General features: G+C 42.1%; 1 protein-coding gene across 5 annotated transcripts in view; it reads right to left on the bottom strand.

Moving 5' to 3' along the window:
* Positions 1-515: 515 nt before the first annotated feature.
* The window catches only part of Ypel (Yippee-like), a 35,195-nt gene continuing 15,079 nt past the window's right edge, over positions 516-20,631 (bottom strand). Inside the window, exons 2-7 of one of the 5 annotated variants that reach the window (XM_022810283.2) lie at positions 7,938-8,245; positions 7,383-7,599; positions 6,739-7,110; positions 5,694-5,838; positions 5,340-5,483; positions 516-5,070 (exon numbers count right to left, since the gene is read on the bottom strand). In XM_022810283.2, coding sequence (XP_022666018.1) covers positions 4,969-5,070; positions 5,340-5,483; positions 5,694-5,838; positions 6,739-6,806 — 459 coding nt within the window. In that variant the 5' untranslated portion in view covers positions 6,807-7,110; positions 7,383-7,599; positions 7,938-8,245 and the 3' untranslated portion in view covers positions 516-4,968. Of the gene's footprint in view, positions 5,071-5,339; positions 5,484-5,693; positions 5,839-6,738; positions 7,111-7,382; positions 7,600-7,937; positions 8,246-15,367; positions 15,602-15,636; positions 16,086-20,631 lie in introns of those variants that run through there. The other 4 variants (XM_086992132.1, XM_086992133.1, XM_086992131.1 and 1 more) reach the window with 4 other exon arrangements.

Here is a 20,631-nt window from a genome sequence, read left to right as displayed (position 1 = left end):
TACACTCTTTCCCTACACGACGCTCTTCCGATATATATATATATTTATTTATATATAGATATATTTAGACTTACCAACAGACAAAATTTAAAATATCGCTCTTTGTAATCGTTTTTAATTGTTATCATCATCTGCATCATTGTCAATAGAAATGTTATCAGCATACCATCTTCTAAAACTGCTTCATTTTTTGTGTTGTTGTATGTATATGATAGGTACAAGGCGTTAGTAAGTCTCCGATCCGTGATCTGTCAGTTAACCTCAATTTCTGAGTCATATGAGAGCGACCTTCAACTAATGCTGATGACAAATTTTATTATTATTAACGAAGAAGCGCAATGTACGCTTGTTTTCTGTGATTGCTACATGCACGACAGCACAAGAAACTACCGACAACTAAGTCTATTGTTACGGGGGTGAAAATGTGCTAACGAGCGCGTCCACGCAGATTACTTACGTTTTTACAGAGATCAGCCACTGCTCTATTGAGGAATGACTAGAGTTAACAATGCTCGTTTATTTTTTCGATAGAAAGAATCGCACTTCAAACGACCTCTTTTATTTCCGGTCATTCACTGAATACAGGTAGTGTAATTTTGACGAAGGGAAGTGTATATCTTAGCCTACGTGCGGCGCTGTAATCCCCATACAGTATATCAGTTGACGTCTATCAGAGCAATTGTCGGACTCGTATAGGATCGCTTACTCGCCGATATTGCGGATCGCTTATTCGCCTTTAGTTCTTCGAACGTGTGTGTTACAACGAATTTTTACGCAAAAAAGGCAACCCGTCAAATTACTGCTTTTGTGCTTTTGTACAGTCGCAAAACAAAAAACTGAAATGTAACATTTATCGATTTCACTATTTATTGATCTTTCAAAGAAAATACGGCGAAAACGGTTGTATACAACAGTCTTGTTAACAGCAGATAAATAATACTAAATTGTGCTCTACATACAATATTGAACCGAAGCATTTTGACCCAATTTCCCATTAGATTAGATCATTACATCAGCTGAGTTCACGACCTATTAGAGTTCCTTCTTTTCGGCCTCTTTAAAACGATACGTTGTTCTCAGTTCACTACAGTCAAAAATCACTTCCTATCACACGATATTCTCATCCTCATTAAGATCATTTATCAGTTGCATATGAAGCTTCACATATTTATGGGGTGTACCATCCTTCATTTCGAAATTCAAGTGCAAGCCTTCTATGGTACGCGGAAAGCCACCACCCTAATGGCATTCAGACGTCCGAAAACTGTTTAAAAAATGGGGTGGCTCGGGGTACAACAGCGGATTGCATTTATAGATCGTTCTGATAAACATTTATGTAATGGATGATTACTTTATTAGACCCAATTCCACCTAAGTAGCAGTTTATCATGGTTTTCATAAACTTCCGTCTTTTTAGCCGTCGTCGTGTTCCACTTAAAACTAGGAAAGCTCTGTATGAAAAAATCGAACCCGGCCTAAAGTGCTACGTTTTCACTTATGTTTGTGTGACAGCAATACCGGACCGGGCTCTGGTACACCCCATAGAGTGCATAATATATGTACTATTAGCATGTAACCATGTGTATATAACTTCTATGGTTCTTACGTATAGTCATGCTAACAATGTGTGCACTCATACACACGTACTTATGTTGATAGGGCTATATGTAATAATCCTGTTACTACGATGATTGTGGCATTAAGAGTCGTTTCATTTATGCCTTCCACATTCCATTCATATGATAATCCATATGATTATGGTACGTAATGTCCATAATAACCTGTACTCTTAGCTTTTATGTCCATAACGGGTCACGCTCAGATAGGACCATGCGACTTAACCAATCGAACATTAACGCTTGCCCTTACAACGCACGCAGCATTTTATGGGCTCGAAGAAACTGATTAAAAGGATGGAAATGGAGCTCGTCGTAAATTTATTACTGGATGCAAGTCCAAAAAAAGGAAAAAAAGCAAGAGCCCTTTTCCTGCTCAAAGAAAAACGCGGGTTTGGGTTACACCCAGTGTCGATTCGGCCAATGGGGGCCAGTAGCATATGCACCGTACGATGAAAAAGCAAGTTTGCCAGCCCAAGCAAACCGATTCGAAAAATACTTTTGGCGTGACCGGGTCATCGCAGTAATCATAGTTTATCATTATTATGATTATTAGAGTACATGGCCATAACGATTAATGCACACGATAAAGACTGAAAGTAGATATAGCAGAAGGCATTTCACTACCGCGAGCGCACTTCTTAATCAATTTTGGGCGGAATTTTTAGCAAGTAAGTTTCGTCAGCGAATTCGGCATCTTTATATCTACATAAAGGACACTTACTCTACATATTTTTCTTTTGTAAAATCGAAAAAACATGCACCTTTGTTAAACTAATTTTGAGCGACAGGGACTGTCGCTCCGCTATTGGAACGATTCGATGCAGCACCTAATAATAATCATACTAATTCAAGCTGAAGTCTAAGAAAAATAATCCGTCCACCATCGTTTTCAGACCCGTCGTCAGTGCCTCAGTCTCATTTACACACTACCTAAAACGAAATTTCCCCCGCCTTTGAAAAAGTTTCACCATATTTTCGGCTCGGTCGATGCTTGTCAAATGCACGGAAATACAACGGCATATCATTTGTAATCTATTCGGTCCAGTGGCCAGCGTCGCAGGCCGCGATCACTTGCGAACCCTAAATGATTTGCCTGGACATTGCAAAGCGGCGCGCTTAAATAGACAGCAAGCAAAATGGTGTCCTAAATATCGTCTCAGTATTTAGCCACATCTTCCGCGAAGGCACGCCTCATTTTGATGTCCCTCGTAGTGAAAATTCTTTGTGTTCGGTCCCGGCAGACTACTCGCTGGTTATTTGTATTACCTTCATGCTTGCATTTAACCCTTGAATTTGACGGAGTGGCCAAAGAATCATAAGGCTTTCAATGTCTACAAAGCCTGCACAGGTTTACTTCTTTGCATCAATTAATTATCACGATCGTTGGTGTCTGATATTACACAAGATTTGATAGTTATTGTATAATAGAAGCTGTAGCAGGTGTGGAATATGTATTGGTGCTCTAGAAATGGCGACCAACACTCATGTTTCATATGTCCCTCATCGTTGAAGTCTACTCAGTAATCACCCCATCATCGCCCATGATCACCTGCGTGAGCAGGCCTTTCGCTCACGTACTGCTGTCCTGTCAGACATGCATACATAGCCTGTTAGCTTCTATTTCTCGCGCGTTTTGTCCTATATTCGTTCCGTCCTGTTGTTTCCAGCTAGACATATCGCACGCCGAATATGTCCTGTTCATCCTTGGGCCATTATTATTGTAACCATAACAATTAGAATCAGCATTGCTATGATCTTTCAACAACTGCCACTGATTCATAATCGTCAGATTCTTCTGCCGCGCTCGCTGTGTTCATTCACCAAAAGCTTTCTATATTTTTCATTGTAATGATTAAAGTTATTTAGTTCATCATCTGTTCGTTTCATCGCAGCGATGGCTTTCAATGCTGAGTGACAATCCCATACATGGCGATCGACTTGAAAAATTGCGTGAGTTACTTCTTTCAGCAACTACCAATGGCTGGTCTAGCTCAGCCAATATAAAACGACAACTCACTCAGCAACAATCTCGTTGTGTACTTCAACCAGTTTTTTGACCGCCATTAGGTTTGGTGTCTCTCGCTGGCATAATCCTCGTTTCCGTCTATACAAAATGATCACAGTTTGCTCAATTATTGTTTGTTGCTGTGAGTGGGGATAGAAAATAGGTTAGTGGGTCTGTGTCTAGGTGTGTAATTAATCATAGGAGTATGTGGTAAAACGGATACAAATGTAGGATGCAAAGGCTTCTGGAGTAAAGAACTCAGGAATCGAAGATTTGGTACATACTGATTTGGGTAAAAGGTTTTGACTTTGCACTGAAGTATGCATAGACCTCAGTCGCAGTATCTACTAAATGTGTAGGATTAGCGCAGGGCTTGTACTCTGGTTCGATCGTCTGGTGCGATCTACGTTGTAGGAAGCAAATCTCAACGATAACAATATGATATATTGTAGCATCAACACCGTACACAAGGTACACACAGTGACACCTTATATAAGGCCTTGACGATAGATGAACTAATAGTCAAAGGATAATTTTACAATTACGATCCTGGAATACAAGCCTGGCTAGTAGTAGTAATAATATCATGAACAGTTCTGAATGATTGATGAGGTCAACTGTTTTTATGGGGTAGGTTGTGTACGTGGGCGCATTCCCGAGGTTCTATCACGTTGACGGCATATTCCTCATGTTTTTTTTTCTAACCTGGTGCGTAATATCATTCAAATTACTCGACAGTAACTTTACCAACGAAACATCAGAAGATTTGTTTGTCGACCTCGCCTCTGCGACCCAGCTGCTTACACCATGTCGATGCAGGTCCCACATAAAAAAGAGGTAGGACTCTTAATAACAAGAGTTCTAATTAGCACATCGTTTCTCTCACTCTCGTCTCATGGCATTTTCCGTTGGCAAGTCGGGGAGCCATTTTTACCGCTTGTTGACAAAAGTCACGACGAAAATCACCAGGACACTATATTTATCGCTTGTAGGTATCGATAAAGCGCACATTTCTGCAATGACTTTCGGCGTGTTTTCACTGCCAGTGTTTCTACCTCTGAAATCCTGAATTGATGGCCAGGCGATCCGGAACAAAGTGGTCACGTCCGATAAAAATATTTTTTTCCACTGACACCGTCGCCATGTGTAGTACTTTTTAAACGTCATGGTAATAATAGCCGTTTGTATTTTAGCTGCGGATAAATCATACTTTTAGTATGGACTGCAGAGATCCTCAGGCGCTGAGGAGTGCTGCTGGGTTCCTGAGGGTGGACCCGGTGACGGTGAATCGGTAGTGAGGCGCGGTGGACACGACCTTCCACGGGCTCGCACGCCCAGCCCGGGTCATTCTTCATTCGCACCCCAGCCATTTTCCTTGATCATATGAGCTAATTCAATAATGTACTTGCCTTCCTTGTACTTTTGCGATGTCTCGAATGCATGCTCCTGAAGTAGAGCAGCCGCACAGACAACGACAACAACAACAACAACAGCGACACGGCGCCAGCGGCGGCGGCGGCGGCGGCGGCGGCGGAGAACAGAAACACAAGGAACAAACTCATTAAGTGAGAACTACTGGGAACAGAAGCAATCTAGTACCCAATATGAGTGTGTGACATGTAATCGTCAGAGACGATTAATTAATGCTCCATTAGCTTACCTAGCGGCAAAATCTACTGAATTTATGTGCAGAAAATTTTGCGCTGTTTACTTACGTATTTCCAGCCGAGCGTGGTCTTACAGGATTCACAGTGGATATCAGCAACGGCGTGCAGACCCGTCAAGAGGAACCGCTCCTCCGCAGGTCCACAACCGATGTTCACTACAGAGTTGAATAAATAGGCCCGACCTTGGCTTCCCTGCAGCGGCGCAGGGTATTAGCAACAATGGACAGAACGAACAGACAAATCTACCAGTGAACAACCATATTAACTCAACATGATTGCGGGCGATGCAACACATAACTACACATTGCGTTCCACTATGCTTAATTACATATTGCTATTATCGATGTTCTACTGGTCGTTAGCTTAGAGTACAACGTAATGATAAGGTAATTGCCCGCTTACCTGGAAGGACTTTGAGATTAATTCCTCATGGCTGGCGAGGTGTGCTCGGCAGTGGATGCATGAATATGTTCTGTGGCAATGCGCCAGATATTCGTGAAATGTTTTCACCATTTTCGGAGCCACAATTGAGCTATCGGCCTCCTGGCTGTCGTGTTTGACCGATTGATGAAACGTTCATAAATGCAGATAGAAAATGTACTTAGGGGTTACATAATTTGCGCACTAGACCACATCACAAGCCTATTTGACTAGATGTTTTTTCACCACATGGATGAATGCACACGTGGTTACATATGGGACAATTGACCTCGATGTGTGACCGGGTGAATTTTCGGGAACAAAGTCGGCATAGTGCGACCCCCCCACTTTACAGACACTGGATTTGTGGAATACACTCAAAATAGTGATAGAATCTGTTAATGAGCTTACGAACTATATTGTAACGGCAGTCGTATTTTCTCACCCAGCATATACACCATATAGAAAAGAACACTAAAACTACGCACTATTACTAGTATTAGTACGATCATGGGATAAACTAATCCATGTTCTACACATGTGCCCTACAGATTAATGGATCGTTAATTCAACCGAGCTACGCCGCAGCAAAACTGGGCACAGTCTGCTCTCACTGACGTTCGAGTCCATACAGAACGCCTACGCCCGAAGCAAGTTAGCAAAAAACGATCTAGCAAGAAGCGAAAAAAGTCGATGTCATCGAAAACTTCGCCTGCCATGTAACTCTTATACTTTAATATACGTCCCGGTGAAGCACTGCGAAAATAGATTTTGACGATACCTCTTTCCTGGACCTGCGCGTTCTCCAGTAACACGACATGCACATATGTCATTAACGTTCTTTTTTTTTCTTATTAACGCAACAAAAAACTCAAGCACAACGATCGAGAAAAAGATACCAACAGTAACGTATATTCGAGATACGGCGCTAATCAACCGTAAGATTTACGTGCGTAAAAGCATAGCACAGTGCCGTAACCTAACCTCTAACCTAAAGTCTGGTCGATTTTTGCATGTTGACATCTACCTGTCTGCGCTGAGACAGCTACCTAGCCCCACTGTGAGAGATATTGCTCGCCAAATTTCTGAGGCCATTACAGTGGCGCGAGCTCTTTCGCGCTCCAGCGTCGAGCCAGAGTCTCAGGATGGAAGAAAGCACGCTCTCTTCGAAATCGAATTTAGGGGCTCACTTCGTTTTCCTTCTCGCTCTCGGGTGAATGTAGGCGGAGAAGATTCAGAGGCTAGCGGGTGGTGTGAAGGGCTTGTCGGCGCAGAATCGCAGCGGAACCATAGAAAACTAGAAAGCAGATCGCAGGGCCTGGACAAGTAAGTTGTGAGGAAGTCTGTTCGAGGTCCTTTTGACGTAGAAATTCGGCCATTTTTTGTGTTCTGCGCACTCCTGATAACAATAATAGACAGACAAACAGACAGACAGATAAAGCGATAAAGAAACACGAATGCCAATGCGAAAAAAAAGCTGCGTTAAATTACAATAGTTTACACCTGCGGACTATGCAAGCCGAGTGGCTGTAAGATTTCCTTTGACTGCGACGGGATCAACCCTAGCATACACTACACTGATAGATTTAAGGCGCAAACCTAATTTTATTATTACGTAACGTAATTTACATTTGAAAAAGCAGATATTGTCAAATAGTTCGTTCCCTTTACCTCGTGAATGCTACCACTGCTTTCCTTCATGCGCGGTTTCGTTAGCTATTACATCGAACGGTTCCCATGAATAAATTACGCTGAGTCTGACTTTTCGAGGGGTCGCTAATTTCATCGGTGTTCCCTCGTCTTAGGTATCGTCTTCAATCATCTTTTTATAGCTCCAAAAAGTTCCCCTCGGACTTTGTATCTTCGACGAGCATGAGCTGCCACGCCACTAAATGCGATTTTCATATTCAAAAAGACGTTACGTTCGACATGGCTGGTATTAAGCAATGGTATTTTCTAGTCGTACCAAACCAATATATCGTCATCCTTATTGAATTGAGACTTTTCCGTTTGTCTAAAAATGGTTAACAAAGACTAATAATTACGTCACAATAAGGCACAAAGTTCGCTCACCAGGATTGTTTGCTGTTATTTTTTGTCGACATTGAATCTTTTCGTTTCAATTAGATGGAAAAAGGGTTAAAAAGGGGAGCAGGAAGCCAATCATCGATTTCTTGTAATTCTAATTAAAATCAAGTAGTCAGTGATAACAGTTGTGGTCATTACCCGGTAGTAGATGGCCGAAGGCCTGATTGGTCAACGTTGATCAATAACGCCACACCGCCACCCCTAGGGGGCGCAGCAGAAATACCGTCCTCTATCGCTCCTTTTTCGTCTCCTTCAGACTGTTCACAACTCCGACGACAACGCCACGCAAAGAGTGCGAGGAATCGGCAAAAGGTCAAAGCATCGCACGCGATCACCTCGCTCTCGAGGTAACTACAATGGAAAAAAAAATTGATCCACCGCCACCACGGCGCACGTAAGCACGTAATATGTTATCGCTGCTGTCACCGAATCTCGCTTTCGCCCAACTGCAAAAATAAACGCAAACAGCGAAAATAACAGACATAATTAATTTTTATTAGGAACAGGGAATCGTATAAAAATGCTTCTATACAAAGATTTACATTAATGGAATAAAAACGGGCATCTATGAAGCCATGCGTAGACGTGGGAAAAATGTTTGCTCCTACGAAACGTGTGGGACTATTTTTTTAAATTGAAACCTAGACGCTCGTTTACGGCTTTTGATCACAAAGAAACTCGGTGATGATTTTAGATTGTAAATACTATCATATTAATTATATACGACTATCAGGGGTCCACAAGAACCCCACTCCGATATGTGGTCAAGCTTTTCAGTTAACTACAAGACCAGCTATTTCTATAGCCTGTTCTTAGGTGTTTCCCAGGGTACTCAGTCGACTCTGGGCTTGTTTCGCTCGTGATGTACCGGCTTGCGGTGCATTTCTACAAAGTAATTATGGATATGACTGTTAGCTGGTTAATCAATAGCACGTGGTTCGAATTGGCCTTCGGTCGATTTTTGATACACGTCGCAATTGACAAACGTGTCTCTTTCTGAGACGTCATTAACTTGTTTCTTTGTGTATCTATTCCTATAAAAAAATGGCTCAATATTCTACTGAATATGTTGTTTCAATTGCCTACGTTTCAAGTATTATTTATTTTGTATTGACTCCATTTCTGGGAGGTCAACAAGGTTTAAAGATTTTTGAAATATTTCTTTTAATAAGTAGGTACGTATACTGAATGAAGGCAAATATTTAATACCTCGGTTGGTATACTGACCCCGTTTCTGGGATATCACCAATTGGATTTGCTTTTATCTTAACGTTATGTTTTCGTACATTTTAACAAGAGCACTTCGAAAATAAATTAGAATCAACTCTATATTTCCTTTCTCGAGTTTCCGAATGATATCTAAAGGTTCACTCAAAAACATTTATTCTGAGTATAGGTATATGCATAGCATTTTTATTCAGTTTGTTGCAATTTATAGATTGGTAGCGCAGAGCACTGTTTAAGTTACTCGTCAAACCACGTTTTGAATCCAGAACTTGAGACCTAAATATATGAACTTATATTGCGTTTGGATTCGACTTATCGCGAGTTTTCAGTTGGCACCAAGAAACACCTCTTTCTTTAGACTCCCATGTGAAAAATTCTCGTTTCAGTGCTTATTAAGCGAATTTTTTACCTTTCTTACGCCGAAATATCCAATATTTGGGAACACGTATTTTTTACTACTCAGATTATTGAGACCGATCTATCAATGTGAAGACCTGTGTTTCGAGTTTTACGTCCAGTATCGCCGTTAGGCATTCTATCAGACGAACGGCTGGCTGGCTCGCAGTCACTTCGAAACGAATCATCTGTCTATGCTATATGGGTTCAAACCCAGACCACAACCTTTCCCTAATATTACCGTCATTTGGTATAAAAAAGTGTTTCGATATTTTGATATTTCTTGCAAATCTCCTTGAGAATATGTTCGAAAAATACTGTTCTACTAAAACGTTCGTCAGAAAAGACACTTCAGTTTTCCTGTATAAGCTTATCATAAACTCAAAATAGCTTGAAGCTCATCTTCACTTCACTGTCATGTGGGCTAGACGAATCTCTCTATCGCTTTTTGACCATTTTGACTCCGAAGTAGTAATTTTAGGTATAGGGACATCCATTGCATTTTTACCCTGTTGGTCGAAATTCAAGAATTGACGTCAAGAGAACCTCATTTCCAGATAAGGCCATGTTGTTTGCGCTCTTCAGGGAGCATTTCCAACTTTAAAATTGAAATTTTGATATAGAAACGTGTAAAGTACTCTAATGCACCTCGACAAAGGTATTCAGCTCTCAAAAATGACCCTCCCTACAGAAATCCTTATGTAAACATTCGGCTGTTATTGTTAGTAGCAAAAAATTTTCCCCCTAGCCTGCCTCAACCGTCACAACCTTCTTCTATATATCTATATGGGAGCTCTATAAAAACACGCAAAAAAATTCAAACGTGGCGAAAAAAAACAACCAATTTGCCCAAATCAGCGTTATGCTCCAACAGTTTAAAACTATACTCCATTCGGGAAAAAGTGCTTTCCCAATTCGTTGTATTTTAAGCGGAGCATTATTCCAGATGATATTCTAGGGATACGCTAAAGCTCAGTCCGATCCGACTAAGTCTATTTGAGTTAGACAAGCAAACAGGCACAGGGTCTCTGTCCAGTTGCGTGTCGATAGACCATCATCATTCGTTTTTGTAGCTTTAACCTTTGCACCCATGACTCTAATTGAATACTAGTTCCGAGGACCACCACGAGAACATTCACGCAGCAGTTACGCACGAGCATGGTAAGGAAACAAGCATAAATGCGACAGCGGCAGCCATATTGACTGTCAACCAACTAACATAACCGTGCGGTAACCTTTGAGGCCGCACGACCTGTCGGCTCGAACCAGTCAGTCGTGTGAATGCAATCGTGTCATGCGACGAGATCATCCTATCCCTACTGCTCTGGCTGTTCTACACACCGTTCGCCGTCAGTACGACTTTGTTCGGGAAAGCCCATCCGCGACTCATCGATACGGTCGCCGCGCATCGCAGTCAATACTTCCAGAGTACGCTATGGCTACTAATAAAGAAAAATGAATAGAGTTAACAAAGAAATTTCAAATGTGATTTGGATCAATAAACCTATTTTTTCGTAAGGTATCAACTTTTTTCACCTTTTACATTACAGCTAGTTAGAATGTCGGATACACCTGGCCTGTCAGTTATTCGTTAAACGTACGTAACGGTATAGTGGACACGTGTTCAAAAAAGGACATCTGTCGTAGGGCTAAGGACAGAATAGGACAATGGCGAGGATAACGACAATTATAATGATGGTGATCCCTATGATGTTGTGTACATATGCGTAGAAAAAATTGCATGAGCCTTTATTTGCTGTCTAACCATTGCCTACCTGTCTGCTATCTTTGTAGCATATCGCTCAACATCCACTCAATTCGTATTCTTCTATCCTATCTAATGGAGTAGGAATCGCATCATCACCATAACTGCTTCTAGAGTATTATATGAAAGCTTGCTGTGCATATGCGACGTCCGCTATCCCGCCATTAGCTATGCTGCTAGCTTTCTGACCCACTGTGACATCTAGACCACAGACGCCGGCGGCCAGTCGTTACGTACTGTTCGGGCTGTCTTATCCGACAACGACAAACTGCCTCTCCTCACGTGGTGCACGTACGTGTAATCGATCGAGTGTTCTTACCCGACGCCAGTTGCCAGCTCATTTCTCTCGCGCCTCGTCTGTACGTAATGCTCAAGCTACGGCAATAGATCAAATAGCATTGTCACACAGCCTCTTGTCCTGTCTCGACCCGCTAAGGCCGGCGTCATATGGGCAGCATATCGTATGCAGCGTGCAATATAGCGCAAGGCAATTGACTCGCGTCATCGGACGCAGTTTGGGGTCAATAGGAAAATATTAAATTAGACCCATATACCAGAGTGAATAAGCGGCAAGGTTGCGGATGCGTTTCATTAGTTCGTCGCTGCATTCGTTTGTTGCTTGCAAGCGGAAGCAATAAAATACAGGCTTAGGCTATGTATGGATAGCAGATTGTGATTACATAACGTTATCTCGAACAAAAAGCTTTGCTTTACAAAGCGATAGGCAGATTAGGAATGAAAATTCACGCATACATATGCTCAATGGGTACTCCAGTCTCCTACCAGTTTATTTCAGGAAAAATGAGACAGAAGAAAAAACATTTTTGTCTCAAAAATGAACGCTTAGCGGTCATCAGGTTCTTATACCTCTAAGGTCACAGAGCTGCGGAAATAATCAAAGATCGATAAAGATATCAGGCAAGGAAGCGTTTAGCGAAAGCAGTATATGAGAGAGCAGTATATTAGATTGGAGTCTTGAAGACCAGTGAGGAGGTGACTAGATGTCAGGATCCGAAAAACAGGAACGCAGTGCCACGCTTAAGGCTTTCCATCAGAACCTGGAGTCTGAGGATTTTGTCAATCAGAACTGTCACTTTACATGGACCGTGTTATGTAAGTTCAATCCAAATACTGATATGAGTAAGAACTGGCTTCCTGTGAATTGACTCCAGGCCAATTGGAAATGCGAGTGATGTACTCGAATGTGCAATTTATGAAGCTGTAGCCAACAAGCCGCACTTGTAGCACACTTTCGTCATAGACAGATGAGTTTAATCTGTACTACCAGCTGTAGAAGGTCCAGACGAGCGAATGGAGTCGCGAATGCGTTTGGCGAGGTATATAGCTGACCAGAGCGTTGGAAAGTGTGTAGAGTACCTTTAACATATAATAGAAATCATCATTGCAGCCCAACTAACGATGCATCACTTGTGATAACATAATATATTTTATGAAAACGTAGATGTACTAGAGGGACTAACTTTTCCTTGCAGGCAAGCACACAGCTGGATGGTACCAGTTGGCCTAGACATCCAAAAAGCAATAGATACTAGGCCATGCTAGTTTATAAGGCCGGGACTAGAGTTTACTAATGTGCTTAAACGAACTTCAGCTGTCAATGAAGAATGCATTAGAATAGTGTTACTTTGCATAATTTGTCTGTTTTTCTTATCGGAACAAACAGCGGCAGCGGTAGCTACAGCATCAAAATTGTCGTAGACGATTTTTCTCCACAAACATTTGCCCTGTATGGGAGATAAAGTGCTTAGTAAATGTAGTGAATGAAGATGACTACGGCAGATAATGTCTTACCTGGTGCAAGTAAAAGTGGTCAGTACAGTAATGTTTCCTAGTACTATTTGCACTGAGCACTGCGAGTTTTAACACAACAACAGTGTTCTCCTTTCAAGAGACAACCGAGGGCCATGCCCAAGCAAAAAGTCAAATAGAGCTCTACCTAATTTAGTGACTATAATAACGCTGACTGTCGTTCGCAGTGAATGTCAAGCAATGAAAAATACGGTAAGCGTCAGCAAAATGCGTAAACCAATCACTACTTTTCCACTTATCTCGACATACTTCAATACGAGTGGATTTGAATTCAATCCCTGTCCCAGTCGCCCCGGACGGACGGGGAATTCGAGTTAATTACTGCTTGTCCCCACGGGTAACGTCTTTGCCCGCTAAGTTTAGAGGCACGTCGTGGCGTTACTTCGAATCGGAGCGTACATACTTCGCTTCGTGCTGTAATGCGTCTAGCGACTAAGCAGCGCACGAAAAATATGAAACACGAAACGTTTTTCATTACCGGTTCAATCAGTTAACCTATTTCACGTTTTATAATATCTTTTGCCAGAATAGTTTCGATAGTCAGTATTTAACCGGTAGATCAAAGGACACAGGCCACGATACAATCGGCGTAGTACAAGTCGTATTATGCCGCCTTCAAACTCGACTTGTATTTTGTTGCGACTCAGCGAACATTAAATTTCGTCACCTGTCAAATTTACCCTGAATGATATTCCTGAAACGTCGTTGCGTACCGCTTGGGGCTCTATTTTCTACCATTGCTAAACGCGTAGCCAAATTCATGCACTAGAGGGTATATGTGGCAGACCCAAGGGTTATAGCCAAATTTAGATTGTCTGAAACATATTTGCCAAAATATTTATTTACATTCAGAACGATCTGTTGCGCATTTCTGTTGAGTCGCGCAATACTATTGACGACAAGGCTTTGCTAGGTTTTTAAGGCCGTCTGGCATCGAGGCATCGACCGGCGCGAGTCTACACGGCCATTTGAATCTTTTTTTTTGCCGATTTATTATTATCTCTGCATAGTCTCTAGAACTCAGACTATGGTCTTACATAACTTGCCATAATACTTCGGGTAATGCAGAGCACCAATACTGCACGGCCGAGCTTTTCGTTGTTACTGCGTAAAAACCAGTCGTTCGAAGATAGCTCCCAGTTGGCAGACGCACTGTCGTTAAACACTGCTTAGAAATCAGTTGTCAATAGTGAGGGTAAAATTAGTGACGGTGACACAATACGGTAAAGCTGAGCGTAAAGTGATATTGTTATGAACTGGTAGTGTACAATGATTAGCGCATACTTAGGCAATTTTGCCCTCGGAACCAAAACAAACTGATTAATGAGTTTAGGTGAACCTTGTTAGGCTGATAATGACTAGCTGTGTAAGGTGGGGTAGAGCGTCGCACTGCCATCTCTCTTATCGTTAGAAGAGATGGAGGTGAGCTTTGCTATAGAACGTATAAAATAATAGATTGCCGTTGAAATCAACATACGGATATTTCTAAATAGCATATGGTGATGGCGTTTACGCTAAAAAAAGTTACCGAATGCACGCTCCTATTAATAGAAGACACATAAAAAATAAATGACCAAAGCAATGATTTAAAAATCGTACATTAAAAAGTAAGTCACTTGGGTGAGAGTTGTGTCGACAGCAAAAAAATTCAGCGCAATGTAATGTGCCCGCATCTGTCAAACCGGGTCGGATCACAGATTTAATTTGTTCTACAATAGATAACCGACTAAATGGAACGTTCCATCGTCTACTACGTATTCTCCTACAGTGTAAAATAAAAGTACTTTATCATTGATGTGTGTGAGCATAACATCAATAGATCCATAGTAATAAGTAAACTATGCGTAGCGTGCCAAAGATCACTGAATTCAATAGATGGACTGATCCAATTAATGTTTTTATGAACATTTATAGGTAACTATGAGTACCACCCATAGACCATAACTGGATGCAAAAACCTCAGCATATTTGACTGCTCTGTAATTCCGGACGAAAAATAACACTACTAGAGTTAAACGGGAACATATATAGAGAGCCCGAAAGTCAGCGGGAGAGAGGGCGGGGCAGCGGAGATCTGCTTCTAAAAAGCGAGTGATGAATATTTGATCGGTCGTCCGCCAATTTAGCGAGTTATTAGCAGAGCAAAACAAAAGTTTTCACATTTGATTCAGTGTGATTAGAAATTTAGCTGATTAAGTCACCTACGGTTCTGTGTTATCTGATCGACAAAAACAATAGTCGTTCTAACGGGAACTGCAACTGGTTTGGCAAAAACTTGCTTGGCTGTAAACGTTTTGCTTATTACAAAGATATATTGTTTTCATCATTTGAGCTTTGGACAGGTACTTACCGTAATTCAACTGATTCATCCGAATTTACACACACGCTGTTTCTTTTTTTTTTTTTTTGCCCACAGCGTATGCCAATGACATTGGACTGCTCCATATAATCTGATTTGTTAATTTCGGGTTAACCCTAAAACGCTGCTTATGGTTAGCTGATCCATGCACCTCATCTGGCATAACTATCCTATGGAAACGGACAACTATATTTTTACATGGAAGAAAACCAAATGACAAAGAAGCGAACTTATTTTTTCTTATTTCAAATGTTCCCTACACGTTTTCAGTGATGATCCGTCTGTCCGTTTTCGTCAGAATTGTTCCCTAGCAGGGATCGTTCCTCAAGTTCGGCCAGTGACGCGAATCTGCACAGTGACACGCACCGACAACGGGTCCATTCAGTACCGCTAGCGAGATACCTAGTTCCTTTTGGGGCTAATAATTATGTAACTAACAGCAGTCGATAGCGTCATTAGTTTTCCATTTCGCTTGCCCTCATCGCCCTTTTCTGTTGACCGCTGTGTTTTCGACTTCTCCCTGCTAGCGTTAGGCAATCCGCTGACTGGAGATTGGCCACGCACGAAAATAACATCAATCAGAACGACAACAACAGTGTCGACAGCTGCAGCCCCACTAATCATGAGAGTAATCTATTCTGGCTGTTTCTACGTTGTAACATCATTTTCGCCTGGCTTTTCCCCGTCTTGATCCTCGATGTTCATCCTCCTGTACAAAAGAATACATATAGAAACAATTTAGCCATGCAGCGAGACCGCACACATGGGACGCACATTTCATATACGTTCCATGAATGATGGGGAATAGGTTTTTTTCTCGTTCTTATAGCAGCAGAATGCCCTGGAAGAAGCACGGATCGTTGTGTTTTCTAACAACCACAACAACAACAGCACCACCACCACCACCACGAGGTCAGCTAACGGGAATGACGCGGTTGTAGCATTACGGCGGCATTTTTTGACTGGCTCACGTTCATCGTCATCCGTATCTAGCTACATATGATACGACGCACGCACACACGCAATGTGGATCGATGAGATAGGACGCAATTGTAATAGAATCTAGCCATCGTCAATAAGTCTCAACCCGACCCTTTCTCGTCGCGTCGATTTAGCTGCTTGTCTGACGCGGGCGTTGCCACCACTAAAGCGTCACTAACAATGTCGACTTAATACGTAACTGTTGACAGATCGCATTCTCTCGCTGGTTGGCAATGCTTCGCTGGCGTCAGCTGACGCTACTGACTGGCTATTCGTCGAATTTCCGACGTGAGCAATGGCGGCAAACGTTAACACTAATATCTGGTCTAACTAATATCATTAATATATAGTTCGCATTAGTCGTGGCGGCAACAGAAAAAGGAATTAGATAAATATAACTACATTTGCCGTTATATATAGTATCATTAATCAGCTTAGAGAAATACTTTGCACAGGTGCGGGGACACCGCGATCGCGATATTGATAGAGAAACGTGGCTCGTAAAAGGAAAACATGTTTTTGAGTTGGGCGCTTATCTTCACAGTTGCCCCAGAAGGCTGGTAAACTTGACGACCGTGTTTTTTTTTCAGAAAACAGGACCAACCACCTTGAAGTACCAGTCTTTGAATCTATTAAGTCGCAAGTTCTTGTTCAGTATACGGTACACTTGGCGCATGTGGCTGAAATAAAATCGAGCAAAACTACAATAAAACATTTAACTACATTTAGTGATCATAGGATTAATGGCATTTGGAAGATCTCTGTTATTTCTCCAGGGTCATACTTGTATATCGATAGAGTCACTGGCTATCGTTTAGACAAAAAGTCATTCGCGCTTTATTATCACAGTCCGTACAACACTTCGTTACCACTAAGCCCACGGGAGCATCTTCTCTTATTAGCTTTTTTTGCCAGAAAGCTAATAGGTACAAGGCAACTTTTCGTCGAGAGCTTTTTGACCCTGAATCGGACGGTTTTTGCGCGATTTCTTGCACCTAATCTTCGATAAGATCGTCGGTTGTTAGATTGAAATGATTTTTGCCACCATCTCACAGCTATCTCGTTACCTATTCATGTCTCCATCCCATCTATCAACCGTCTAGTCAGCCTGCGGTATTGATTTCGTATCAGTGACAAGTAATTAACAGAATGACAAAGTGTAAACCAATTGTGCTTTGATTGTGATGCGTTGCCAACAGCGTCCACGAACGCCTATCTCCCAGCGTCTGCTCTCACCATGACTACAACCGTATTGATGTATGATGACAATGCCCCTACAGCAGTCACTCGGCATTACGTGACGCCAGTTAGAACGAAGAGCTGAAATGCTGTGCATGCAAGCTGGGTGCATCGCTTATGGAGACGAAAAATTAAGATCACCAAAAAGGCCCTGCCTATGAATCAGCTCGCCGGTGGATGCGTAGGAAGGGAGGGAGGCGGGGGTCATTCGCATAACACTTCCTTTCGCTTATGATACATAATATGACAATAACAAAAAAACTATGTGAGGGTCCGATAGAGAAAGGCCCGCCAACGAAACAGCATTTGCAATGAGAAACAGACACGAAACACAAGGAAAAAACAAAGACAAGGAAAACGTAGCTAATGTTTGGCAGCTGCCACTTTTTTGTTGTTATTGTTGCCGCTGTCAGGACCGTTGCTGGCTTTTGTTGTTGGCTATTGGCCGTTGTTGTTCTTGTCGTTATTATTGTTGGCGCGACAGTATCGCGTTCGCCTCAGATGACGATACGTCGCCGTCTGCGCCGCGCGTTTATCGAAATACCGCTTCGTAGCTCCCCAGAAACAGCCAGTAACTGCGCAGCACAGACCAACTTTAAAAACGCGCAGATTCCACGGTTGTTCGACTAGGACGTTACAGCATGGCGCTAAACTAGCGTTAACAGCAGCGATGGTGTAACGAACGAACGAACAAACGCAGCAATCAGCAGCGGCAATAGCCGTGGGCCTACATTCGCAGCTGGAACCAAGTGTGTTGACCTAGACGATAGCTAGTGCTGTTGCCGATGATGATGACGACGACGACTGCACGGTAACCACCGCGGGGATGTTGGGCGCTCTTTCGCAGCAACAGCAGCAGCAGCAGAGAGAGTCCGCGTCAACCGTCATTGTCGTCAACGGCCAACAGATAACACACCAGTGCGCAGGCATTTATGCAAAAGTTTGTGTATATGTGCCTATAGTTAACAGACATAGAACACTTACAGCGGAGACCATAACATGGAAGCGGATGCTATTTCCAGCTTTTTTCTTGATTCTGCCAGAAGAAAAGAGCGACGACGACGACGACACTAATAATAATAATAATAACAATAATAACACAACGGAAAACCAGGCTAACGGCTATTATTTTTGGTACGGTTGCAACGGGCGATGAGTTCTTGCAGCCGGCCAGTTTCTCCAATAAAAGGCGAAGCGAAAAAAATAAAACAACAAGGAGAGATAAAGGAGAAAGGATAAGTTAAAGGAGTAGTTTATTTCACATGTTTCGTAAATCGTCATATCAGTCGTTCGTAAAAGGCTTTCCTTGTTGATATGGTATCCTTTTATCCGTTATACTGCTCCTGTTTCTTTCGGTTATTTTAAAAGTCGTTCTATGTTGACTCTCTTTAAAAGAAGCTCCTTTTTCGATACATATCAAAATATTGTTGTACAAACAGAACAAAAAATCGCCCCTTCTTCATTGGTAACCTATACTGAAGTCTTGATAAGTAGACACCGCGTTTTTATCGCTAATCAGGGAGTCGCCACACACGGCTGTCTTTTTTAGTAGCGGTTTGACTAACCTCTGCTGTTGAAATACGAGAAATGACCCGCCTATCTTGATCAATAAAGAGCTTTCCTTGGTGGGGCTACCAATTGGACAGTCAAATAGGACAGCACAAGACACGCTAGGAAAATCGTCGATTTTCTCGATGCCCTAGTAGAATTTCCTTCAGCATAACCAGGAATTGTGGTCACTGACGTTTCAGACGTCGATCATGCCACAAAAAACAAGCTGACAGTTAGTACTGTTGTCAATACACGGCAAAGCTACATTAACGCCGAAGAATGAGAAGGTCATCGTAAGACTCTTAGCCGAATGAGCGCCCTCAAAAAACTGTGAGCGGAACAAAAATAGAACTTTCCTAGCTGCTCATTGGTTAAGGGAAGCTAATCATCTTTTTCGACTGCATTCAGCGGCCGACGGCCTCTTTCATAATACGCTTTTCCTTTTTCTTTTACCTGGAGGCATAGGGTAATATGGGGTTATTTTTTACATTGAAGATTAAGGAGGCTTACGAAGGAAAGGACTAAGACAATAATGGCAAGCTATTTGCCTACAGTAAATAAAAGTCGATGAGAATAGAAAAAAGGCTGCAACCCTTTCAATGGCTTGTGGGGGGCGACTTCTGGGGAAAAATTTTCAATGGAATATGAAAAAAATATCCTTGGTTTAACCTCAAACAAAATGTAGTTGTTGCTAAGTTTTTTTTTTACAGAAAATTGACCTTCCGCTGTATATTTCATAACGTAACGTCGCCAGTCGACGCACAATTTTATAGATATAGTCGAAAAAGACTGGAAAGGCGCAATACACAAAGATACAAATATCTATTGGCGCGTAATAGATTTCGCTCTCCTATCTGGACTTTTATTGCGATCGAATTTGGCCGTACCACGAACCGCAGTAAGGTGATACTGACAGGACATTTTTTGTCATCTGGATTTCTTTTTTTCTTTTGACCAACTCCATTACCGACCACATGGCTGAAACCAACATACGATACTAGTGACCATGTTCTCAAAAGATCATTCCCAGCACATAAATAGTTTATTAAATTGGCGCGGAGATGCGACTGTTGTATACGGAACTTAGAAACACGTGGCGCTTTAGGTAACTCGATAGCCAGTGCAGACACTGTATTGCGCCAGAAGGGGCCAGTCGCCTGAATCAATCTAAGGCAATACCGGACGTAACACTCAGAACATTTATAGGTAGATTAATATGTTATGAAAGTTCGGCCATACCACAGGAAGCATGTAATACAGTAGTGTGATCATTAAAAAACAATATTACCGTCCAAACATCACACCCGGCAGCCATCTATCTACGAAGCGGCAGAATACCGAAACAAATCAACCTTGTTGTTTTGAGTGAGAGCAGTATGTTTTGGCCAGGTACGCGAGCAGATCTCGAAAAACTGAAAGCGTTGGTCTGGAGTTTCTGTTAATTGTTTCGATAATAAGGTTGTTTCGGAGCGATTGTCTGCTGA

This window comes from Varroa destructor, unplaced genomic scaffold, assembly GCF_002443255.2.
Source record: "Varroa destructor unplaced genomic scaffold, Vdes_3.0 BEIS01000006.1, whole genome shotgun sequence".
Lineage (NCBI taxonomy): Eukaryota > Metazoa > Arthropoda > Arachnida > Mesostigmata > Varroidae > Varroa > Varroa destructor.
The sequence above is the reverse complement of the archived record's forward strand: the minus strand, read 5'-3'. Positions and strand labels throughout refer to the sequence as shown.